We start from the raw sequence: 24,834 nt of genomic DNA, 5'->3' as shown, positions 1-24,834 counted from the left end.
GAGGGGAAGAAACAGGCTCCCAGCGGAGGAGCCCGATGTGGGGCTCGATCCCAGAACGCCCAAGGTCACGCCCTGAGCCAAAGGCAGATGCTCAACGACTGAGCCACCCAGGCGCCCCAAGTATTTTATTTTTTCTTAAGTAGGCTCCACACCTGACATGGGGCTCAGACTCACAACCCCAAGATCAAGAGTCACATCCTCCACCAACTGAGCCAGCAGGTGCCCCACATTTTTAAAAAGTAAAATTTTTTTTCAAACCCCAAAGTCTTTGTTCAAAATTTGGAAATTAGAAAAAAAGAAAAAAAAGGGATAACCCACAATTCTGTCACTTGATGACAATTATTGCAAAAATATTTAACTTTTTTTAAGATGCATTTTAAAAGTAATTCAGGGTCTATAGAAGGAAATTTGGGAAATGTAGATGAATAAAAGAAGAAAGTTTTTAAATCACCTGCGAATCCCATCACCCATTTCTAAATTGGCATCCTACTATATAGGATATAGGATGTAAATCTATATATATTTACATCCTGCTTTTTTCATCTAAATCATGAGTATCATCCCGTGTTACAAAGAACTCTGTTAAAGATAATTGCATAATAATTCTGTTGTAACTCATTTAATTGCTCCCCTACTGTCAAATAACCAGAATGTTTCCTATATGAAAAAATATTGTTTATTATGACTACCAAAATAATACAGGTGTATTATATAGAATTCAAACCTCATAGATAATACAAGTGATAGAACGTATAAATCCATCTAAACGCACTAGGACTCTTTCAGAGATGGGATTTCAGGAACTACTTCTATGAGACCGGAAGAGGGCGCTCCAGGGACAGCTGGGGGAGACACAAACACAAGTGAGACCCTGGATCGTGGAGTTAAAGAGAGGGAGATGGTGGTCTCTGTGGTGTGAGAGGGGGAGGTTATTATAAAAACCACCAGCTCCCTTCCCCGTCTCAAAGGCCAATAAACACTGGTCAGGGTATCTGAAACTCTTACCTTATTTCATCCGTCAGGGCTCATTGCTCACAGAACATCAGGAGCAAGTGCTAAGTACAGATCCCTGTTTTCAGATCTGAGGACATTGAGACCCTGAGAGAAATTGTTTTCCTAAGGTCATAAATGGCAAATCCAAAACCAGATCTTCAGATCATTGCTACTTTCCCTATATTGTGCCACCTTAAATGCCTTCTGTTAAAATATAGAAATGGTACCAAGAAGGGGTAACAATTTTATCCACATATCCAGTACAGATGACTTTCTCAAAATAACCACCCAGCGTTTGCAAAAAATTTGGGACGTAAGACAGACAAGTTTCAATTGAGGAGGGAGTCAGGAAAGGGTTAGAGTACTCCCCAAACTTCATTCTCATTTCACCTTCCTGATTTTTGCCATAGCTATGTACCACCTGTGCTATGGTTGATTCTTTCTATTTAAAAGGACTCGCTTTTAGGGGCCCCTGGGTGGCTCAGTTGGTTAAGCGCCTGCCTTCGACTCAGGTCATGATCCCAGGGTCCTGGGATAGGGTTCTGCATCAGGCGCCTTGCTTAGCAGGGAGCCTGCTTCTCCCTCTGCCTCTGCCCCTCCCCTCTTGTGCTCTCACTCCCTCTCTCTCTCTCTCCATTAAATAAATAACATCTTTTTTTTTTAAAGACTCACTTTTAAAGCTTAAATGTTTACCCTATTTTCATTCTAAATGACAAAATCCTTGAAAAATCACTAGCTATATAGGCTGGTTATTTTTTTCTAATATCCACAAAATAAACACATAAAATTTTTCAATGTCCATTCTCCTATGACCTAAAATCTTCATGCCTGTCATCAGTAAGTAGACCATGCTTGGGGAAACACTGAGCTAGCTCAAGGGTAACACAGAGAGGACCTCTAAGCAACAGGAGTGTGCCAAGAGTTAAAGAGCCTGGAAAATTCAAAAGATAAACTTTTTTTTAAAGATTTTATTTATTTATTTGACAGAGATAGAGACAGCCAGCGAGAGAGGGAACACAAGCAGAGGGAGTGGGAAAGGAAGAAGCAGGCTCATAGCGGAGGAGCCTGATGTGGGGCTCGATCCCACAACACCGGGATCACGCCCTGAGCCGAAGGCAGATGCTTAACCGCTGTGCCACCCAGGCGCCCCTCAAAAGATAAACTTAACCATTTCATTACTAGTCATGTTTAGCCCTAGTGCAAAAGGGTGCATACCTATATGTGCATGCCAGGGACTGACGAGCAAAGGATGTGGGGTGTGGGGTTGGGCGGGGGAAACATTGCCGAGGCAATCACAGAAAGGACCGAATGCCCTGGAGGGTAAGAGGAGAGCCAGCCAGCCCACCCTAGGTAGGATACGGCAGGAGGAACTGAGCTTGGAAGAGGGAGGAAACTCTGGAACCAGTGGATGGGTGGGAATTCTGTGCTGGGCTGTGGTACCTGCCCCAGGGATCAGCCCTGGGCCTGTAGCCAAACTGCAAAAAAACGGCAGAGGCAAGACCCCTCCTACCACCTGCCAGTGAGCTCTCCAGCTCCCCAGCTCCCCAGAAACGTGCTCTTCAAACAAAGGATTTAGGTTGGACTGCCTGATACCGATTGCCTCTTGGACCCGTGGGTTCCAACAGAATGGCAGTGGTTAACCAATGGCATGAGCTGCTAAAATGTTTTTACCCGGGGGGTGGGGAAGTGGTGAAGAGGTAGCGTGCTTCCTGGTCCACCTCCCTTGGCCCAGACATCCCAACAAGTCCTGATTGCTTTTTTTAAAACTTTTTTTGGGGGGCGCCCGGGTTGGCTCATGACACTAAGATCATGACCTGAGCCGAAATCAAGAGTCGGCCACTTAACCGACTGAGCCACCGAGGTGCCCCTTTACTTATATCTCTTCTTTAATCAAAGAGACTATGTGTTCTTTATTTCTTTAAAAAGGTTAGATTGAAATATGGTTTCTTAGAGCAAGTCTTCTTCCAAAGCGCCTTCTTCATCTGTCCTTTGCTTGTCATGCTTTCTTTTTGTTTTTTTAATTATCTTGGCTTGCATCTCCTGTTGGATCCTTTCTGCTTACCACTCCTCTTTGAATAGGGGTAGCTCTATCTGAGGCTGAGGGTGAATTCTTTACTCAACCCTCTGTTTACCTTGGCTTTCTTCCACTGTCCACCTACATGTAAACTGGCTAGCTGGATGTTATCACTGGTTTGTAATCTCTGTTTGGTCCTTTGGCTTCTTTGGTGAATTAGAGGGGTATGACCTGTATTAGTAGGCCACTGAGTGTCTCAATTTGGTTATGTTGCCTCAGAATATTTTTCACACAGAATCTGAGGAATTATCTTTCCTGGAGGCTCGTGGAGATCCATGGGAGGAAGTCTCCCTAAGATTTGAGCTACTTTCTTTCCTTTTCCCAAACACATCATTCTGGTTGCAAGCTGGGGCCTTACATTGCTTCATGGGGTTTTGGTTTTGATGGGTCATATTTTGTTCATCTCTGCTCAAATAGCAATCCGCAGTTGCACTGCTGACTTTTACATTGTTTTCTCTTTCCTTTGTGAAGGGTTGATGCTGGGCCTTATTAAAATGTGTTTTACCTGAGACTCAGAGAGGCGAGTATTAGCTCTAGGCATCATTCTTCAGGTGGCCTCAATTTTATTGCATCTGACAATGTAGTATATTGATTTTAGGACGGACTCCAGGGTCAGAGTGCCTGAGTTCAAATATTGGTTCTGCCACCTATTATCTGATGACCGTGAACAATTTATTTAACATCTCTGGGCTACAATTTCCTATCTTTGAAATGGGGCTAATAGTAGTACCTATTTCATAAGGTTAATAAGAGGTTTATGAGTTAATACAAATAAAAGGACTTAGAGCAAAACCTGGCATGAAGTATGTGCCCAATGAGTCACTGTCCCTGTATTTCCTGTAGCCTAAGTGGGCGGGGGGTAAATGTTCATCCCCCCCACCATATTTACAAGAAATTCTTGAGGGCTAAATTCAGTAATGTCCGGGAAGTCCATAGCATGGAGCTTGACACAGAATAGGCCCTCAAAACATGTGTTGAATGTTAAATAATGAGTATAGAGGAAGGCGGGGGGCGTGCAGAGGAAGGGGGAGAGAGGCTCTTCAGAAATTTGGCTCTGGGCTAAGACTTTAGGAAATCGCCCCCTTCCCACTCATTCAGACATTCACTGAGCACCTTCAGATGCTGGCCACCAGCAAATCAGAGAGAAGTAAGATCCCTCCAGGAACTTGCAGGCTTAGAGTTCTCGCAAAAGCTTCTTACTTGGATTCTAAATAATGAAAGGTAATTGTATTAAGTAAGCAAAAGCCCAGTGATGTTACGCTTTAACTGATTCTCTAAAATAAACTCAGCAGTGTTTATACAATTCCAGCTACTGAGAAGGACAAAGGCACAAACACAGTCTTGGATAATCTCAAACTAATCCATTCAGCTTTATGATGGCCTGAAGTGTTAACTTCTTATGATTCACAAGAAATGCCCCCAAAATGTGACATTTGTGACATGTCAGTCACTCTCACTAAGGTAGGCTTGCCCACTTCACAGGGGCCATGTTCCCTGCCTTGCCTACACCTCTTGTTTTTAAAGGTTCAAACAAGACTGTGGGCTTGGGGGCGCCTGGGTGGCACAGCGGTTAAGTGTCTGCCTTCGGCTCAGGGCGTGATCCCGGCGTTGTGGGATCGAGCCCCACATCAGGCTCCTCCGCTATGAGCCTGCATCTTCCTCTCCCACTCCCCCTGCTTATGTTCCCTCTCTTGCTGGCTGTCTCTATCTCTATCAAATAAATAAAATCTTAAAAAAAAAAAAAAGACTGTGGGCTTGGACTCTTGTATGTCGCACATATAAGGGGCCCTCCAGCTGATGTCCAGCATAAGGATTTGGAGAATTCCATCGAACTCCACTGCAGGAAATACATCTAAATTTGCAAAGTCACAGGTAACTGTTCTCCCCGTTACTCTCTACAAGTCCGTGGTCTTCCAGCCAGTTAGGACTAAGTTCTGCCGTAAGTGACAGAAAACCCAAAATAGCAATGGCTTAAGGAAGGTAAAAATGTGTTTTTTCTCTCAAGTAGAAGTATAGGTAGGCAGTCCAGGACTGCCTCATCAGAGACTCACTCCTTTTCTCTTGCTTATTCTCTTCATGTGACTACCCCATGGCTCAACACGGCTGCTTCGACTTGAGCCACTGCATCTTCATTCCAGCTAGCAGGAAGGAGAAGAGAGGAGGGCATGCCCCTCCCATTAAAGATACTTCCTAGAAATGGCACAAAACATTGCTATCTACCCCAGTGGCCAGAATGCAGTCGCCTGGTCATACCCCACTGGAAGGGAGGCTCGGACACACAACCTTTATTCCATGTGTCTTGCTAAAAATTCAGAGGCTGTATTATTGAAGAAGACAAGGTGAATATCAAAGAATAACAAGCGATCTCTGCCAGTCTCTTATCTCTCCTGCTGTCCACAAGTTGACTCTTCGGTCTTCTCTGAAGACCAGCCTTCCTGTTCACACTTTCTGACCCCTCCCCCTTTCCACCCCCACTTGCACAAGACTAAGGGTGGCCACAGTGTCAGCTCTTGGCCCAACTCCACAGGTTTTTTCAGGTTCAAAGCTGCACACTGTCTAGCCACCTCCACCTCTGTGTCTCAATTCCAAATTCCTGGAGAGAAAATTTGGTTCTGCTTGGGTCAGGTGATCACCCCCTCGACTCTGAGCCCATCATCTGTGGCCTGGGCGTGGCAGGGCTCTCCTTTTTAGGATGGGATGGAGCAAGTTCTCTAAGAGGTGTAAGTGCTGAACATCCCTTGTAAACCCACCTTCTGAGCTTCCTCGTATAACCCCAGCCTGTGGGATGTAGTTGTCGCTTTTCTCTGTTTGCTTGTCCATAGGGCAGGGATGCATTTATTCATATCTTATCCCCAGAGCCTTGCAATTACCTGGCACACTCAATATTTGTTGTAGAAAGAATAATCCAATCTCGTCCTTAATTTTACAGAGATTGAACACTTGCTCAGATTTACATAATGACAATGTTAGGGGCAGCACAATAACACAGGTCTCCGGACTCCCAGTCTCTAGCATGGTTTCCTAGAGTGACCCAGCATGATGTGGCTGGTGTGCCCCATTGTTCAGCACTTGTCTCAGTTTCCCTGCCAAGGGCTCCAGAGAATCTCCCCTGAGATGTGGCCCATGAGAGCCCCAGGAGGACATTGGCGCACCACACAGTGTCCATTTCCAACCTTAGCCTTCCTGTCAACACCAATGTCTCCCCACACCTGCAAGCTGGGCCCCTCTGGGGAAATCCCATCCTGACTGGACCTTGACCAAACTTAGGCTCTGGATGCAGGGATGCTTAAGGGGTAATGAGGCAAAAGTGGGAAAGAAGATCTTCATGGCCCCCCACCTGGCTGCTCTCAGGGGAGGAGGGCCCACCATCGGAAAGAGCTGATATCTCCCCTTCTGCCATTCTCCTACACCCTCATGACCTTTCCCCCTGCCTCCTCCCTGGTCCCCCATTTCTCACTGTGCCTGTTCTCCACATTACTTGTCCCTACAGGCCTCGAACCCTCTGTGGCAATCCCGGGGCTCCACCACGGTGTCTTCAGGAGGCCGTTTCCGCTGCCCATCTTGCAGGCATGAGGTTGTCCTGGACAGACATGGTGTCTATGGCCTGCAGCGAAACCTGCTAGTGGAGAACATCATCGACATTTACAAGCAGGAGTCTTCCCGGTGAGCCGTCAGGACCTCTTTTCTGTAAGGAGCAGGGCCTGGGACACAGCAGGGAGCCCATCAGCCCAAAGGGAAGGGCTGAAAGGATCAGCCTGCCTCTTTAGTTTAGAGATTAGAGGACTGGACCCTGGGAGGCCCCACACTTCCCTTCAGCCTGGCCCCTGACCCTTCTGCCACCTGGCCCACTCCCCTCCAGGCCACTGCACTCCAAGGCTGAGCAGCACCTCATGTGCGAGGAGCATGAAGAGGAGAAGATCAATATCTACTGTCTGAGCTGTGAAGCGCCCACCTGCTCGCTCTGTAAGGTCTTCGGTGCCCACAAGGACTGTGAGGTGGCCCCACTGCCCACCATTTACAAACGCCAGAAGGTATCAAGCAGCAGAGGGAGCAGGCGTGGTGGGGCTGGGGACAGTGGACGGGGTCTCCAACTTCAGCCTCTCACTCCACTTGGTTTTAAAGGCTGGCAGATCAGGGCTACAGTCCCAGCTCTGTGCATGACTCAGTGTGACCTTAGGTAAGTCACTTGATCTCTCTGGCCCTGACTTTCCTCCCTTGTAAAATGGGGATGAAAATGCCAACTTCCAAAGTTGTTTTAAGGATACGATTAGATATTGAATACCAGCAACTTCAGTTTGGTGGCCTAGATACTCTCCAGGCCCTCTCACTACTACGCACCTACATTTGACATAAAATGTAATTTAAAAATTATATCAGTGGGGCACCTGGGTGGCTCAGTTGGTTGAATGTCTTCTTGATTTTGGCTCAGGTCATGATTTCAGAGTTGTGAGAGCGAGACGCATGTGGGGTCCACGGTCAGCACTGAGTCTGCTTGAGATCCTCTCCCTCTGCCCCCCCCCCCGCTCACGCTCTTACTCTCTCTCTCTCTCTCTCACAAAGAAAATAAATGTTTTTAAAAAATAAAATAAAAATTACATCAGAGGGCAAATGTTGGCAGTATTCCTAAGCTAGGGAGATGAGACTATGCCTCCAGACCCCTGAAAGGTGGACACCCGACCTGAAGACCCCCACAAATCCCAGGTTAGGCTGGAATCTCAGGAAGTAAGGCAGTCAGGCACGCTGCCTGGCTTTTGACAAAAGCGAATGCAGAATCTGCCTAAGGAAAACCCCCTCAATTTAGCCCCTTGGGTTTTCCTTAGACTGAGAGCAACAAAATATCCATTCAAAAGTGAAGATAGAGAAAGAAGTGTATGCCATGAGTGAAGTCGGTGGAAACAAAAATTACAGATTAAACCCCTGAGGAATCAGATATTGGAATTATTAAGGAATTGAGTCACTGTGTATAAAATGCTTTCTTAAAAAGATGGAATAAAACCCCAGCCATAATAGATTACCAAACATGCAGATTTAACAAAGAACCAAATAGAGCTTTTAAAAATGAAAATGTGGTTGTTGAAACAAAACACTGAAAGGATGAATTAAACGACAGATTCCTCTGAAAAGAGAATGAGCGAGCAGGAAGGCGGGCCTGCAAAAGCAGCCTAGGAGGCAGGAGAAGAGAAGGATGAGCACATACCTCTCCTCAGGGTCCCAGAATGAGAACACAGAGAATGGAGAAGAGGCCATAGCATCCTAACATAATTATGAAGAATCTTCCCGAATCAATGGAAGGCATGAATCTGCAGATGAAGCATTTAGCCCAGGGCCTGGCATTTGGTGGATATTTGACAAATGTCTGTTCCCTTCTCATTTGGTGGTGAAGACCCTCCTTGAGGTTTCCACCTCCTTCCAGAATTCATAAATGTGCTTCCACACTTCTTGGATGTTTCCAGTCCATCTAGATCTCTGGAATGGCTGCTCTAGTGGGGGGCTGGAGCGGCAGTCCTATTCTAGGCGGCCCCGGCTGGGGTGGGAGGGGTACAGCTCTAGATGGGGTCCTCCAGCTCTAAGGGCTGGCCTGTGTGTGTGGCAGAGCGAGCTCAGTGATGGCATCGCAATGCTGGTGGCAGGCAACGACCGTGTGCAAGCAGTGATCACGCAGATGGAGGAAGTGTGCCAGACCATCGAGGTGAGCCTGGGGTGGGAGGGAGGGGAAATTTCTGGGTTCCTGGGGTGAATCACAAGTAGCGGGATATGTTTAGCCAAGCTGCTAGGTTTGGGTCCCAGCTGTGCCCCACGGCTAGCTCTGTGACTTGGGTCCAGTTACTTCACTTCTCTGTGCTTTGGTGATAATGAGACTGATGTGATGACTACAACACTGGATATTTTTGAGAATTAAATCAGATAATACAAGTAAAAACTAGGACCAGAGATGCCCCTGAAGTACTTTAAAATACTGTATTTGCTAAAGAGAGAAAATCTTAAAAGTTTTCACAAGAAAAACTTGTAACTATATGTACGGACAGATGGGAACTAGACTTGTGATCATTCCACAGCATCTACAAATATGGAATCACCACATTGTACACCTGAACCTGGTGTAATGTTAAAAGTCAAGTAGAGCTCAGTTTTTAAAAATCTTGGAATTGTTACCGAAAAGACCTGGGACCCAGCAGCCCCCGACTGCAGCTGTGGCCGGGCCACTGTGTGCGGGGTACTTCTCTTCTTGGCTGGCTGTGGCTTCCATTTAGTGGGGGGTGGGACAAGCGGGTGAGTGCTCTCCCAGCTAGAGGTCTCATCCTGACTCCCCTCGTTCAGGACAACAGCCGGAGGCAGAAGCAGCTGCTTAACCAGAGGTTCGAGGCGCTGTGCTCGGTGCTGGAGGAGCGCAAGGCTGAGCTGCTGCAGGCGCTGGCCCGCGAGCAGGAGGAGAAGCTGCAGCGCGTCCGGGGCCTCATCCGCCAGTATGGAGACCACCTGGAAGCCTCGTCCAAGCTCGTGGAGTCGGCCATCCAGTCCATGGAGGAGCCACAGATGGCGCTGTACCTCCAGGTGGGCCCCGGCCGAGGAAGGCAGGCCGCGGAGTGGCTGCCGCGGGGGCCTCGGCACCGGGAGGGCTGGGCTCCGGTCTCCTCTCTGGCACCCACTGGCCTCACGGCCTTGCGCGAGTCACCCCGTCTGAGTCCGTTTTCTCCTCAACGAGCCAACCCCGCAGGACCGTGGGCACCAGAAATGGGACTTTGCCAGCGCTTGGCACGGTGCTTACGCTCCCCCTCCTTTCTTCCCCGCAGCAGGCCAAGGAGCTGATCAATAAGTGAGTAGGCGGGCCGGGAAGGGCAGGGAAGGGCTGCCCGGGTCCGCCGCCGCGCGGAGGGTGTTGAGGGTGCCGGGACCCTTCCCGCTGAGCGGCTGCCGCTCCGCAGGGTCGGGGCAATGTCAAAAGTGGAGCTGGCCGGCCGGCCAGAGCCGGGCTATGAAAGCATGGAGCAGTTCACCGTGAGCGTGGAGCACGTGGCCGAAATGCTGAGGACCATCGACTTCCAGCCGGGTGAGGGAGTGAGGAGGGGAGGTGGCGGCGGGCCGCAGGGATTGGGCGTCCGGAGGGGGCGCCGGGGGGCGGGCGTCAAGGCCAGAGAAGCAGGCACCCCACCTCACGGGGCGTTCCTTGGGGCTAGGCGCTTCCGGGGAGGAAGAGGATGAGGAGGTGGCATTGGACGGGGAAGAGGGCAGCGCGGGGCCAGAGGAAGAGCGGCCGGATAGGCCGGAAGGTGAGTGCGGCCCGCGGGGCCTCGCGGGGCTGGCTCTACGCTCCGGTTCCCTCTTCCGTGATGCCTTCCCGCGGCCCCAGGGATCGCCGGTGGCCTCCGCTCCTGAAGTGCCTCCCCGCCGCCGGCAGGAGGGGCGCGCCCCCTAGCGCTCGTGCAGAAGTACATTCTCTCTCCTACCAGCCTTTCCTCTGGGGCTCTGGGAGACCGGGTTGGGTCGGGAGGTAGAGGAGAAAGCCAAATGGCTCGGGGAAAGGGGTGAGTTGGGGTGGAGCTGCCTTGTTCCTCTGGAGCGCCCGCCCACCGAGCTTTCCTTCCCAGGCACAGGGGGGCACTGACCCGCCCCCTGTTGGGGAGCCCGCGCACCTGGGCCTGGCGCTGGGGTCGCGGAGGACCTGCGCAGAGACCGCCGCGCCACCCTGCTCGGCGCCTCGCCGCGGGGTGGGGCTCAATAAAGGGCTAATGCGTCCAGACCCGCAGCTCCTTTCACTGCTCACTGTCAGCCTCGGCTTCGGAGGCGACCCCATCACCATCCTGCCCTTCTCCGGATCCGGGACCATTTGAGGGGCGGAAGTAGAATGACTCCTGTGGGGCTTCTTGATGATACCAAGCACGGGTTCGCGAGCCCAGTGCCAAGGGAAGAGGGTCGGGGAGGTGGGGCGGCACCAGGACTCTGAGGTCCTGGGGTTCGATGGGGACACAGGACCCCGGCTGAAAGCCGTTCTGCCGGAGCCCTCGTGCAGCATCTGTTTCCCTCCCGCCGGCCTGGGAGGTCGCACTTCTCCACGGGCTCCCACCCTGCTGTGGTTCCCCGCGCCCCACAACCGAGGCCAAAGTCTCTTCAGCACTTTTATTAAAAATTGGTGACGCACAGAGTGCTCAGGGCATCCCTGGGCCGCTCTAGCCCGGCGGGACTGGGTCAGTTCCAGTCGCGCACGTCCCGGCCCGGGTTTGGGGGACGGGGGTCGAGGTTCTCGTGGCTGCAGACCCCGCCGATTACTTGCCCACCGACTCGAATATGATGCGGTTCTGCTCGGCGCGCTCCCGCTGGCTCTGTGTCCGCGCCAGCTCCAGCAGGGTCCGCAGCAGGTGGAAGGTGAGATCAATGGAGAGCGGAGGGTCGTCCCGTCTCGGCCGCTCGCCCGCGGTCCGGGAACCCCACCGGCCGGGCCCCGCGCGGCGTGGGAAGCGCTCGGCCAGCAGCAAGAGCAGCGCGCGGGCCCCGCCGTCCTGGCTCAGCGCGCCCGGGCTCCAGCGCAGACTCGGGTCCCGGACCCGGGCTGCCGCCGTCTCCGGGCTCCACTGGCCGCTGCCCGGGTGCAGCTGTGCCAGGAGCAGCAACGCCACCAGCAGCGCTGCGCGTCCTCCCTGCTTCATGGTGCCGCCGGCCCTGGACACACAGGGGCAGCGCAGGGTGAGGTGCGCTCCGGGCAGTCGCAGGTGGCAGCACTCCCCTTCCCGCGCGCATCCAGCTCCCCTGCCCGGCCCCTGCGGCTGTCGCCTGGTACCCGCAGCCTTCCCTCCAGCCCCGGCCGCTGCCCAGCCCGGTGCCACCCTGTCCTCCCTCTCTTCCTTTGGGCCAGTCGTGGTGGGTGAGCTGAGCACCAAGTCCTGGTGCTGAGGGAGTCCGGGCAGGAGCTCGGAGCCACTCACAGGTTGCGGGAGAGTGTCTGCCCTCTGCAGGACCAGGCTCCAGACTCTGTCCCTCGGGCGGGCTGCTGGCGTCGCGGGGAACACGGGGTCTGTCCCGGGACTGCCGCCAGCCTTATATAGCTCCAGGACAGCTCCAACTGACGTCAGCAAGGAACATGCACTGATTGTAGAAGCAATGACAGCCGCAGCCTTGAGCCGGGCCACTTGCGAGACCCAGAGGGGGCAACCTCAGAACCCTAGACTCTGGGTCCTGGGGCCAGCTCTGCAAGTGGCCCCTGCCTTAAGAGAGCTAGAAGCCGCTGGGGCATAACCATTGCTCTGGGACCAAGAAAGTCCCTTACGTGCTTACAACAGTCAGCAGGGACTAGGGCTGGTCCCCAGATCAGACCAGTCAGGTGGCTGGTCTTCTGTGGCACACAGAAGAGAGGCTGGACCTCATGGCTGTTGGTGGCACCCACCTGCTGTTGGCCTTTGGAAGAGGCCAGAGGCATTGGGAGAAATTTGTGCTGCTCAGACCTAGTCCCTAGTCCCGGCTATCAGTTGGGCAAACTAAGACACTCAAGGGCACAGCTGGCTCCCAGCTCCCACTCTGGTACGACCCCAGAGGCAGCCCCCCACTGCCCAGATGCTTGGTCTTATTCCAGCCCTGTGGTCTAAATTCTAGGCCGGTCTGACTGAGGCCTCTGGTGCTTTCAGACTACAAAAGGCGGGTCCATCTGCTGCCGAGTTTGCCCCAAAATGGTATTTTCGCCAAGTTAGTTTTTCTTCTGGGAATCACAGCAGCAGTATTACTGTAACTTTGGCCTTCAGTTAAGATCATTTGGTAGAAAGAAGGGAACTTGCTTAGTCTCTTCACACTGCTATACCAAAAATACTATCAACTCAGTATCTTATAACAGCAAACATTTATTATTCACAGTTCTAGAGGCTGGGAGGTCCAAGCCCATGGCGCTGGTAGATGTGGTATTGGGGAGAAGCTGCCTGTTAACTTTCATAGAGAGCACCTTCTCGCTGTGTCCCCACATGCTGGGAGGGGTGGGGGATCTGTCTGGGACTGCTTCAAAAGGGCATGAATCCCTCATGACCTCATCACCTCCCAAAGGCCCCACTGCCTAATGCCATCACCGTGGGCACTGTTTTCAACAGATGAATTCTGGAGGGGACACATTCATCTGTAGCATGTGAGTTCATGTTTCCACTCTGCCACTGGTTGGTGGTGTGGACAGGTCACCTCACTTCCATGGACCTCGGCATGCCCATCCGTAGGAGATCGGGACTGGTCTCTAGACTTCTTTCCAGCTCTAGAAATCCTGACTGCCCCATAGGTTTCTGCTGGGTCCTCTGCACCACGTCCGCAGCTTGCAGACTACATATTTAATAACCGATCTGCAGAGGCACCATCTTGGGGTCCCCAAAGAGCCAGAGCTCCCGTTGAGCTGGGAAGGTTAGAGCGCAGATGTGTCTGTGAAGAGTGGGGACAATGGCGGGGGGGGCGGGGGGGGGGGGGGGATACGGGTGTAAGAGACAGCTGACGAGACCATACGTATTTATGGAGTGTCTACCATGTGGTGGGAATAAGACCGTTATAAAGGTTGTAATGATTTCAAAAGGAATCAGGTGCAAAGCCCATTAAGTTCTGAGTGGCCACAGAACCCCAGGAAAAGCGATGTGCCCACGTCGAGGAGGCCATCTGACCGCTCTGGGGTCAAGCTGCAGCACTGCCCACGCAGGCACCGGGGTGAGGCCGGCCTAGAGCCGGTGTGCCTTCCAGGACAGGTAGGAGTTCCAGATGACTGCGACACACTGGACAACGGCCAACCTACGGAACAGGGGTGACGTCGTCGTGAGGACGATGGGGAATGAGGAGCAAGCATGGGGGGGGAGCTTTTAAAGCGTTCCAGGAAAGGAGGGCTTGTCTCTGAGAATGTCCACAAGAGGTCTCCTTCCTTCAGCGCCAAGGAAAGGGACGTGTGGCTCAGACCACAGGACAAGCGCCTCAGAGAGGAACACCCTCATCTCGCCGAGCGGGCGTCTTTCACTCCTGGCCGGGCTCCTTCCGGATATACGTCTGTCCATTTTGTCCCAGCTGAAGAGATTTTATCTTCTGAAAACATACTGCCTGCCACGAAAAGTGCACCTCCTTCTCTTTATTGTCAGTTTACCTTTCTCTAGTTTCAACAAGTGTCACGGGGACCCTAGTGTGAGGATCTTCCGTTAAGCTATGCTGGTCACGTGAATGTTGACTCTGTCCCCTCTGAAGACTTCCATATTTTTCCCTGTTCCCAATGCCCCTTCACCCCCAACAATTTTAACTACTCATCTGGAATTTCACTACATTTTTTACTGTGGTTTCAGCAACTACCTTGGTTAAGGCAGACTAGTACTCTGCAGCGGACTAACGAGCCCAGGCTCCTCCTTGGCTCTCCGGTCCGCCTTCCAGTCTAACCTAGGCTGTTGCCCCCCAGGCACCGTCCCTGCAGCTCTGCCGTCAAAGGTGAGAGCTCAGGTGGGGTGAAGACGGGGCTGTGAGCAGGAGCCTCTTCAGGAAGATGAAAAAAGGTCAGCAGGCAGGTTCTGGGGCAGGTTCTCTGAAGGATAAGAAGTTCTGAATAGAATGTTGAGAGTCTGAGGAACTCTGATCGGGGCAGTGTTCTGGGAGGGTCTAAAGTGATTCAAGGTTGAAAGAATCACTTCGTGTCAGCTGTTTGTGATGTGCGTCTTCCTTGGAGGGTGGGGGAGGATGTGTCTTACCTGTAATGAAGGGGGACCAGGTAGAAGTTGGCTAACTGCACAGCAGGCCAGAGCTACGAGAGAAAGAAGGTGCAGGTTGGGGGGCTGCCTCCCTCACCCGGCCCCCAGGCGCACTGCCTGGTCTTACTCCAGCTTCTGCAGACAAGAACAAGGTGAACGACTGGGTGAGCGCTTCCCTGAGTCTGGTGCCCACACTGGGGGTGAGAGAATCATGCCAACTGAGGGATGTCTATGGCAGGACGACCCCCGGCCCTGGGCACTTCTGGACCCAAGAAAGCGGAACAGGCGGCTGTGGCGGCAGTGCTTACGTAGTAGTTGGTGACAAGGGCATCGGGGTAGTCCTGAGGAGACAAAAAGAACAGACTGACTCGTGCACTTACTTCCACGCAGCCCCCGCCTCCCGGTCTGCAGAGCGCGCCCCACGCAGACTTCTGTTCAAAGACCACACTCCGACCACACGGCTCAGCTCCTCTTCTCCAGGCCCGGGACTCCGCCCGCATCCCACCGGGCTCGGCCCCACGNGCCCTGAAGCCCGCCCCCCCCCCGCCCGGCTCCCCCGCCGTAGCTTGGCCCAGTTGTCCTGAGCGGACAGTCCATTGAGTGCTCCTACCAGTGGGAGGAAACAGCCTAGAAAACATGGGGCGAAGCACCCCTAGGGGAGAGAAATGAAAGTTCTGTGAGCACCTAAACCCCGCACCTCCCCCAGCACGCTCCCGCTTCCCGAGTCCCCCCTCCTTCTGCTCACCTGGTCCAACAGCATCTTCTTTAGCGCGTCTGCCTTGGTGGTGTGGGGGAGGAGGCGGTCCAGAACCCTGTACCAGCCTCCTACTACGGGGCCCTGAAAGTAAACCGGGGGGGGGGGGGGGNGGGGGGGGGGGGGGGACAGAGGGGAGGGCCTGGCGTTTGCATCACAAAGCTCCGCTCTGGAGGATTAGAAACCAAATCCTCGTGGAAGCAGACACTCTTCCACTCTGAGGTTGGCTTAGATATGAGAGAGGCCAGGCGAAACTAAAGAGTGACAGGAACTAAGACCACCGTCCAGTCCTCCAGCAGCCCAGCTGTGGACGGAACTTACCACAAAGCCACAGCCCAGGGAGACCATGGTCAGGGTCCGGCCAGTCTGGTGTCCCTGCAGACCTCGCTTCTCCACCAGCTGCTGTGAGATAATGTCACCCAGGCCCATCAGGGACCCTGCGCAGGGTACACGGGTGTTGTCAGGACACCTCCTGGAGATGGGCTGCTGTTCCAGGTAGGGAAGGAAGTCCCTGAATGAGGCTCTGACACTCGGAGCCTACGAGATTAGTTCTGGGGCAAATGGCCAGTCCTTTACTGCTGCTTCGAAGTGTCCTGTTGGAAACTGGGATGAGCAGCCTTGATCAGGCCGGGGCCCGCAGACTCTGCACGGAGTCACAGACGGAAGTCACAGAGACTGCAGAGGAAGGCGAATCTAAGGTGCTTGGGGCTGAGAACCATGGACTATCAGAAGTAGAAAAGCCTTCCAGATAATTCCATCCAACTCCTTATCTTCGAGGTATAGAAATGAAGGTCTGGGACCTCACATAACCAGTAAGTGGCAGAACGAAGGCAAGAACCAGGTGGCTTGATTTCCTACACAGTGATTTTTCCAGGACCCGTACCGTGAATAGATCATGTGTAGAATGATAAGGAACCCTGGGGTTTTTCCCCCAGTCCCAGGCAAGACCCTGGAAAGTGTCCTTCACCTTGGTCTTGGGGTCTCTCTTTGTGGAGGACAGCAAGAATAATTCTTTTTCTAAAACACGAGTGCTAACATAGTCCCAAGCAGGAAGATGACTGGTTGAACTGGTAAGAGTCCCCACAAGGAGGAGTCCTGGTCACCTCCTAGCACAATCAGGTAAACCCAGACTCCCCCCGTTCACAACCTCAGATTGAATGGACAACAGATATTATAGCCACTTCCTGCCCGCCGCCCCAGGCCTTTGTACCTGCCTCCCCTTCCCTCGCTCACACAGACACCCCATCCCAAGCAACCCTAGTCAGACACCCACACCCAGAAACCAAGATAGAAACTGTCACTATTTACAGAGCCCCCCGTCAGTTATGGTGGTGTGATGGTTTCCAGCAAACACACACACACAGGGTCACTCGGGAGTGACCATATGATCTCCGGCTTGCCTGTCCGTCTCACTGAGTAATGAGAGCCCCCCTCTAGTCCCACAGCCACCACTGTCTCTGTGCCCTCAATTAGCACTGGGCAAACACATCCTTTAACCCTAGTCCTTGGTACACAGCTGGCTCTGACGTCCATGGTGGCCGCACACTCGCTGCTCTTCCCCCGCACCATCCACAAAGCCCTGCCCCTGAGCAGCCTCCAAGGCAGCTGGGGCTGGGGCTGCGACCCCCACGGGTGAGTCGGACTCCTGGCCTCAGCTGCTAGGACCCCCATACACCCATCAAGGCAATCCTGCCTCTCCTCTCCCTGAAGCTCTCAAAGTGCTGGGGGCTCTTCCCAGAACGTGCTAGCCACGACCTCCCAGAGGGCGAGGAGAGAATCCTAGACATCTTTGTTCTCTTATCCCTCGTCACACCTAACCAAGCCTGGAGGTGCTCAGAAAACAAACCAAGGAAAGATGTCAAACGTACTGCCCCAAACAACAGGCCCACTCCGGGAAGGGCATGAGTAGCCCACAGGCCCACGGGTCAGGCTCAAGGTGTGGGGACCCGTGGAAGTGGAGGCTTGCTGCCTGCTCCACGCAGTTACTACTCATCTCCCCACCCCCTGCCTCAACTTCCCCAGGGAGGGCTTGCTGCTGTGGCTATGCGTAAAGGCAAGGGTACCCGGGGAAGGTGGAACAGAAGGCAGTCACTTCTTAAATAAAGAGACCAACCATCTGACGTTCACTCTAGCAAAATGTTTACAGTTTACAAACAGCTCTCAACATTTAATCTTCACGAAAGGTCTGGGAGGCAAGGTCACACCTCCATTTAATGTCTTTGAGAGATGAGGTTATCTGGTAAGGAACAGGGTTGGGGCTGAACCCAGGCCTTCTCTCAAGGAGGAACCGGAAGCTAGGGAATCATAGCAGGGGGGGAGACTTGGGCTCAGGGGTCAGTGGCGCCAAGAGGCCTCTGTGGCTTCTACTCACAGGAGGCTCCTGCCCAAACAGGGCCCTAAAGGCCACACATCAAAGACACTTCTTGGACTAATGCACATCCTGTCTTTTACTCCCCAGGAGGTGACCCTCTCTGTTCCTTGTCACCTTGCGGGGAGGACAAGCAACAATATTCCTAGGTCACAGCAGTCACAAAGAGAGGGAGGTATGTGTTCTCACTCTGCGGCTTGCCAGCGGTCACCCAACAGCCCAAGGCAGAGCAGGAATGAAAACACCAGTGCAGGGAGCCCGCAGCCTTTGAGAAAGATGGATACCAGGACCCCAGAGCATGCTCGCCAAGTGGAAGGGCAGCAGTGAGAGGGAGCGGGCTTGTAGCCCTGCAGCCCCTGCAGCCCCGTCCATTTCAGACAGAACCGCCCAGCCGTTCCTCAGGGCCCTGGGCCTGCAGCAACTCCAGGGCGGGTGAAGGCTTCGGTCTGAGCACAGAGCAGGCCTGCATCTCTGGCCCAAGTGAGTCTGAGCAAGCAGAGCTGACATTCACATTCCTCATTCCACCTTCCCCACTGCCAGAGCCCAAACAAGCCCCAACTAGGTTCTGGGAGTCCTCCCTACATATTTGATTGGTCTAGATCTTTCAGTGCTCTGGCTCCCCTTGCCTCGGACTTGTTTCCAGGGGGTTGGAGCCGGAGACCCGTGGAGACGTAATGCCCGAGCCCTGATGGGGCAGCGCGAGGGGCTGCCGGGCAGTGATGCCCAATGCCAGGCTGGGCGTGGAGCCCAGCAGGCAGACGCTGGCGCAGGTGTGACATCATGCCCTTGGGTTGGTGCCAGTTCTCATGCCGTCACTCGCCACCGGATTCAGCGGAGTGAGGGGGTGGGGGGCAGGCTGCCTCTGAGCACCGATCTATTTGGGACCACCCCTGCCCACTAGTGGAGAAGCCCCACTTCCACACCATCTTCCTAGTTCCCGACTTCCCCTATTTTATTCCTCTCCTGGCTTTTGTGTATGGGGTCCTAGATGCCAGAAAATCAAGTGCTAATGCAAGATGAAAAGGTTGAGGGGCAGAAAGGTGGAATGGGGAGCAGAAAGCGTATCCTTGAGTATCAGAGGCCTGGGGTGACAGGTACAGCTCCTGGAGTGGGGCCAGCGGGGCTGCCGACTGACTCACTCCTCCGCGGCAGCTGCCTGGGCTGGGAGCTGGCCCTGACGGACCCCCAAGGCAACTGAAGCCTAGCAGCGAGAGGGGAGGGTGCATTCTCTGGGACAGGTCTGAATGCTCTCCCAATTCCTGGACCGAAGCTGTCCTACTGCTAGAAAATGAGACGAAAATGGAGAGTTCCGCAGCTTGTCAGGTATGTAAGCCCAGACCAACGGGGGCTACACTCAGCTTTCCGAGGCCCAGTAGTCTCGAGTGCAGGGCAGGGCACTTGGAAGTGCGCTCCGTTCTAAGGCCGGCTCTACCACCGACCACGGGGACCTCAGTGCACGTCACCCCCACCCCTGCCGTAGTCTCCTGCTCTATGGTACTAGGGCCTGGACTGGACACTCCTGAGCTCTCCCATCCTGGCAGAATTCGGACTCCAAGGAAACCAGTGTCTGCAGAAGCTCACCTGCCCCCGCAGCAGGACTAAAGGGGCCAAAAATGGATGGAGCTGGGCCTGGGGCCCACTGGAGACTGGAAGGGCCCTCCAGAAAGGACGGGAAAAAGCTGACTCAGGCTCTGCAGAACACACAGTGGACCTCTTCCCAGGCTGCTCTGTTCCTGACTTTAGCTTGGTCAACACTAGGCATCTCAGACGCTGCTTTTGAACCATTTCAGATCTTGACTCACTTATCCCTCCTCCGGCCACTACTGCAGCTCAACCTGACGGATCCTGCCTCAGGCGTCGGTCATACTCGGGGCTGCGCCGTTGATGGCTTACCCGGGGACTGCACACAGGTGTTGACATCCCATGTGGCGAACCTTTGACCAATGTGGGATGAGAGCTGGTGGGTAAAGGCTTCTTTTCTCCAGAAACGGCTATTCTCCCCTATAGTCATAAGAGGCATTTCAAAGAGCTTCTCAGTTTTAAGGGATGGAGCAGCCACGTGCCCTACGCAGCATGCAATTTGATCTTCCTTATATTGACTCCCCCGCTTCCCCCACAGGATTCCTTCCCACTCCCTCACAAAGTACCAAAGTACAAAAGCCCCAGGCTCTGCCGCTTGGAGAACCAAGGCTGAGACAGTCACCCATGTTCAAGTTTAAGGCAAATGGAACGAACTCAGCCAAAACACCACTAGAAAAAGAACAGCTTGGAGGTGCCTGGGTGACGCAGTCGGTTAAGCGTCCAACTCTTGGTTTCTGCTCAGGTCCTCATCTCAGGGTCGTGAGATCGAGCTCTGCATCGGACTCTGCACTGAGCGTGGAGTCTGCTCAAGCCTCTCAGACTCTCTCTCCTCCCTCTGGCCCTCCCGCTTTTGCGCTCTCTCTCTCTCTAAAAAAGAAATAAATAAATCTAAAAAAAAAAAAAGAACAGCAGCTTGTTTTATGTGGGTTGACAACACCCATGGAAAGGGCCAAGCCCAGGAGCCTTTATGTCTATTAGGCATTTTTTTATTTCTAAAGCCTTTTCACAGAGATAACCCTTACACTGACTCTGTGAGGTCAGCTAACTAAACTCAACTCCTGAACGAGGAAACTGAGGCTCCAAGAGGTTTCCTGACTTACTTGTCTCTGTTCGGGCAGCTACTGAGGGCTATGACTCTGAAATTCAAATCCTGCTCTTCGAACTCCAAGTCTGAAATCTCTGTTCTGCCTTCCAGTGTGAGCAGCTATCCCGGGGGCTTTAGGAAGCACTGTGCTAGGACCTAAAAACAACTTGGTGAGCCAAACCCACCTCCTCCCCTTCTTTGTAGTTTGATCCAAATACACTAGCAGCAGGGAAGAGGTCTGAGAAAAGTGCTACCTAGAAAGTGCTTCAGGGCTGCACGGAGATGATGCGGGCTCTAGCACTGACAGACCAGCACCCCAGCTCGGCCACGCATCTGCACGAGGGCCCCTCTGCAGGCCAGCTCCTCCCCCTGTCGACTGCACACCCCTTGGGTAGGGAAACACGAGGACTACCCCTCCCTCTCTGTTCTTGATGACCACCAGGGGGAACCTTCCTTCCGGCAGTGAAGGGCCCTGAGGGAATCTGAGGCTGGCAAAGGGCCCAGCGTGTTGGTCCCCATCACAGCCACACAGTCCAGCATGAGTCACCACACACGCAACCAGGTGAGTCATGCAGGCTGACGGACACTCTGAGGACAGGACATGGGGTGGTTTGGCACGGAGGTTGGAGAGGGGCCCAGGGAGGGGCAAAATTGTCCATCCCTTGGCTGGTCACCCAGTGAAGTTTCTAGTGCTGAAGAGGGGCTGTTCCAGTAAGAGGCCTGCTGTGCCTCCCTGGCTTCCATAGCCTGCCACTCTTCCAACAGTCCTCCTCTCAGAGGCCCATGGTCCTCCCTAGAATCCTCTTCCCTTCCTCTAAACATAGGCAAGATCCCATCTTAACCCAATCACTCTTGCATTGCCCCAAGAGTCACAGACCTTCTAGTCCTCCCCTCTATAAAACTTATATATCTCTGTGCCATCCCTGCACTTCTTAGCTAATGTGCAAAATAAAGGTGGTAACAAATGCAGGTAAGTCACTGGGTTACCTTTGCAACGTTGCTACCCAATCACTGGATTTGGAGTAAACATAAATCCTTGATTAGTATATCATTTGGGGATACATACATGGATACTAAAACTGTAAGAAAAGCAAAAGAGCGGTATAAACAAAACTCAGGAAAGTAGTTATTTCTTGGTTTGTGAGTTAGGGATAGGTGCTCAAGGGTTCTCAAACTGGGTCCTAATACAAGAGTAATCAGTTTTAATACTATTTAACCCGTATATACATGTCTTAACCATTCTTTTGTATGTTAAGGTATTATTTCATGATAAAAAAAAAACAAAGAAAAATAAACTGGGGTAAGAGTCCTGATCCCAGCACTTATCAGGTGTGTGATCTAACGTGAACTCAAGGGATCCTAGCTCACAGATCTTTGTGGGGACCCTATGAGATGTGCTGAAAGTGTTTTGCACACTGAAAGATGTTAGAGGAGCGTTTGGTATTGTTAGCTTTCTAAGTTAAGGCCTCCTGGGGCAATGCCTTTAACCTGAAGGGATGACTCCTCAGCTTTCTGAGGACTTTCAGATCCTACTTTACAGCTGGGTATACCCCTTCTTTAAGAACAGCCTTGGGGATCCACCCTCCAAAAGACTCGGGACAACTTCGGATGAGAGACAGCCAACTTTTCAAGGGGGCTCAATAGAAGCAAAAAATGAGGGAGATGTGGTGGGGTGAGCTTATGCCTCCCCAATCAGTCTGCTCTGGTCCCACTCAGGTCTATTCACTCACCAGCTGTCAGGACCTGTACTTTCCACGGGTGAATCGTCAGGGCTCGCTGGTATGCCCGCCAGAGTGCCATGATTCCTGTCAAGCCAAGAGGAGAAGGGGGTCACCCCCACTGCTCCTCCCCGCAATTAAAGAGACGCTTGATTTTCCCTTGTGCCCACCCCTCTCCCTGTCCCGCTGCCAATATGTCCTAGAGGGGGCCTCAGGAGGGATGCTTCCTGGACAGCTTCCTGCCACAGGGATCGCCTTAGACAATCAGGTAATAGAGGAAGGCTGTAGGCGGCTGCGGAATCTCGGTGGCAGCCACCCGCCACCCCATCCCTGAAGCAGAGCCACCTGGGGGGCCACCTTCCGTACTGAGACACTCATAAGGGCAGGTCTGCTCTGGCTTTCACCCACAGCCTTGTCGGTCCCCAGATTCACTCTTAGTTGGAACCAGCCCGCATCCTTCCTGAGTCCAACTCCACACCGGAAATAGGGCCTGTCATTCCCCGGGCTTGGACCGGTCACTTGCGTTTTGGGCGCTCCAAGAACGCGACGATTTGAGCCCGGAAAGGAGGACCGCCCTGCACTCACCTACGCTCGCATCCAGCCCCTCCCACGTGACCGGGGAATGACTTCCGCCGCAAGCCCCGCCCCTTCCGTCCGGCTCCCCTCCAAAATCTTCTGCCCCCAGCAAGCCGAGGGTGGAGTGCAAGTGGACTGAGCGTGATACTCGTGGAGAACCTCTCAGCTGCCCGTCTGTGAGCAACCCCTTTCCCAGGTGGACCGCACCAGGTCTTGGTGAGGACCCCGCCTGCCACAGTTCCCGCCTGGGTCCGACCTCTGCCCCCTCAGGCCCCTTCTCTCCCCGAAGCCTGGGCTTCTCAACCTGGATAGACCCTCACTACTCCCGCACCCCGGAACTGGCCAAGGTGCTGACGCCCTTCTCAGTCTCGGAAATCTGGAAACCATAAGCCATAGTTAAGTGCTTGTGTTATTTCTTCAGTGTCCCTGGGTTCTTCACTAGCCTTGATTGTGAGCTCCCGAATGGGTGAAACTGGGTCTTGTTCGTATTTGTCATCCTCTTGGCACCTAGTTCAGTCTTTGTCCACAATGGCCTTTAGAAATGTTGGTAAAAAGGACTCCTCCATGGAAAGCACAGGATTCCATGACCTCAGAGCGTCCTGGTACTGGCTTTGTAACTAGTGGGTTCTGCAGCTTTGGTCATCACTAGACCTGTACTTAAGGTTCCTCATCTGTTGGGCTGTTTTTCAAAATGGCTCCTCAATGTTAGGGGTTTACAAGAGGTTTTTTAAAAACCTGTAGTGTTTTTCTTTACCTCAGTTTAAAAAATGTTCCTAGAACAGGGGCGCCTGGGTGGCGCAGTCGTTAAGCGTCTGCCTTCAGCTCAGGGCGTGATCCCGGCGTTCTGGGATGGAGCCCCACATCGGGCTCCTCCGCTGGAAGCCTGCTTCTTCCTCTCTCACTCCCCCTGCTTGTGTTAATAAATAAAATCTTAAAAAAAAAATGTTCCTAGAACAGCCCACTTTTAAACAAAGGGGTCCACAACTAAGAGTGTTTGTAAATCACTAGATTAGGTGATTTCTTAGTCCCTTTTCAGCTTTAACATTCTAAAATTTGGTGAATATGGTGCGATAGATCCCTGGCAGATCTGTCAGGCTGGCAGTCTTTGCTTAACTATATCCAGGGAACCCACACTTCAGGAAGCAGCCATACCGGACTCTTTCAGGTTCTCACCTAGCTAGCTCTAGCCCCCATTTACTCAATTCCTCTATGATTAAGACAGGGAGAATCCTGTCACAGGTACTGGAGAAACACAATGAGGAAGCAGGTAATTCAATGTCACAAACACTTAACTCAAGGCTCCAATATGCAAAACACTGTGCCAGGAGTGAATTTACACTAGTAAATTTAATAGGAGACCAAATTTGGCAGGTTGGAAAGTTGTTCTCTGAAGTCAGACTGTCTACGTTCAAATCTCAGCACCACCACTAGTAACCTTATTCAGACTGCTCAAACTCTGTCTTATATTTACATGCAAATTGGTGGCAATTATCTACCTCATATGATTAACATATACAAAATACCTGAAATAGATCAAGTGTTTAAATAAACACTCATCCTCTTTTCCTCCTTCCCTCTTGAGAATACATGGAAGAATTTTTGCTAGAGAAATCTGCGAAGTGCCTTGGTAAAAGGTGAAATTTGAGCTGCGACCTTGAAGGATGAATGGGGCTTATGTGGAGATGATGGAGGGAATAGTGTGAGCAAAGGCACAGGAAGAAAAGTACAGGAATCCATAGATTATGGTATAAAGTGGCTATATTGGGAGGGAAGGTTGAAGTAGAATGGCCTTCAGAGAAAAGGGTTTATGGTAGAGAAAGAGAGCAAGGGCTGAAAGCATTCTCCTGATTTTGTTTTGGACGTAGAGACCAAGGCTAAGAGACAGCAGCAGGAGCAGGGCTGCTAGCACCAACCTACAGCCTCAACGGCATGGGTCCCCAGGTCCCATCTTTTCTGCCACTGAAAGTGGAATTCCATGATGCAATGTCAGGGGGCTGCCGTGGAGGAGCAAAGCTTC

The 24,834-nt window shown here is 52.7% G+C and overlaps 3 protein-coding genes across 9 annotated transcripts; 1 reads left to right on the top strand and 2 right to left on the bottom strand.

The window, feature by feature from the left end:
- Positions 1–4,507: 4,507 nt before the first annotated feature.
- TRIM54 (tripartite motif containing 54) lies at positions 4,508–10,920 on the top strand. The gene is made up of 9 exons (XM_034657301.1): positions 4,508–4,528; positions 6,558–6,730; positions 6,927–7,098; positions 8,661–8,756; positions 9,386–9,619; positions 9,859–9,881; positions 9,991–10,115; positions 10,243–10,335; positions 10,654–10,920. The coding sequence occupies exons 1-9, from the start codon at positions 4,508–4,510 to the stop codon at positions 10,668–10,670; spliced, it is 954 nt and encodes a 317-aa protein (XP_034513192.1). The 3' UTR covers positions 10,671–10,920.
- Positions 10,921–11,278: 358 nt separating this feature from the next.
- UCN (urocortin) lies at positions 11,279–12,326 on the bottom strand. Its single transcript, XM_019808233.2, has 2 exons — positions 11,986–12,326; positions 11,279–11,722 (listed from the first exon to the last, which is right to left on the bottom strand). The coding sequence occupies exon 2, from the start codon at positions 11,707–11,709 to the stop codon at positions 11,329–11,331; it is 381 nt and encodes a 126-aa protein (XP_019663792.2). The 5' UTR covers positions 11,710–11,722; positions 11,986–12,326; the 3' UTR covers positions 11,279–11,328.
- Positions 12,327–12,871: 545 nt separating this feature from the next.
- On the bottom strand, positions 12,872–22,862 carry MPV17 (mitochondrial inner membrane protein MPV17). 7 transcript variants are annotated; one of them, XM_034659742.1, is made up of 9 exons: positions 22,827–22,853; positions 22,254–22,328; positions 19,752–19,859; positions 15,812–15,976; positions 15,482–15,574; positions 15,293–15,388; positions 15,045–15,077; positions 14,737–14,789; positions 12,872–13,804 (listed from the first exon to the last, which is right to left on the bottom strand). In XM_034659742.1, exons 3-9 carry the CDS (start codon positions 19,776–19,778, stop codon positions 13,735–13,737), a joined length of 537 nt encoding a protein of 178 aa, XP_034515633.1. In that variant the 5' UTR covers positions 19,779–19,859; positions 22,254–22,328; positions 22,827–22,853; the 3' UTR covers positions 12,872–13,734. The 7 variants fall into 7 exon arrangements, with proteins under 7 accessions (XP_034515633.1, XP_034515634.1, XP_034515636.1 ...); XM_034659743.1 differs by lacking the exon at positions 19,752–19,859 and having other exon boundaries at positions 15,812–15,927; positions 22,827–22,862; XM_034659745.1 differs by lacking the exon at positions 19,752–19,859 and having other exon boundaries at positions 15,812–15,927; positions 22,765–22,831.
- Positions 22,863–24,834: the final 1,972 nt, after the last annotated feature.

The sequence above is a fragment of the Ailuropoda melanoleuca genome, chromosome 4, assembly GCF_002007445.2.
Source record: "Ailuropoda melanoleuca isolate Jingjing chromosome 4, ASM200744v2, whole genome shotgun sequence".
Classification (NCBI taxonomy): Eukaryota; Metazoa; Chordata; class Mammalia; order Carnivora; family Ursidae; genus Ailuropoda; species Ailuropoda melanoleuca.
This window is presented reverse-complemented; position numbering and strand designations above follow the sequence as displayed.

Excerpts from the sequence above, each read along its gene's own strand:
- TRIM54 (XM_034657301.1), top strand. The coding sequence starts at position 4,508 with ATGTCAGTCACTCTCACTAAG. Across the intron at positions 6,731-6,926 it reads TACAAGCAGGAGTCTTCCCG|GCCACTGCACTCCAAGGCTG; the intron begins GTGAGCCGTCAG and ends ACTCCCCTCCAG. Across the intron at positions 9,882-9,990 it reads GCCAAGGAGCTGATCAATAA|GGTCGGGGCAATGTCAAAAG; the intron begins GTGAGTAGGCGG and ends GCCGCTCCGCAG.
- UCN (XM_019808233.2), bottom strand. The coding sequence starts at position 11,709 with ATGAAGCAGGGAGGACGCGCAGCGCTGCTGGTGGCGTTGCTGCTCCTG.
- MPV17 (XM_034659740.1), bottom strand. Across the intron at positions 15,575-15,811 it reads CCCTGGGCTGTGGCTTTGTG|GGCCCCGTAGTAGGAGGCTG; the intron begins GTAAGTTCCGTC and ends GTTTACTTTCAG. Across the intron at positions 14,790-15,044 it reads CCCTTGTCACCAACTACTAC|CTCTGGCCTGCTGTGCAGTT; the intron begins GTAAGCACTGCC and ends TTTCTCTCGTAG.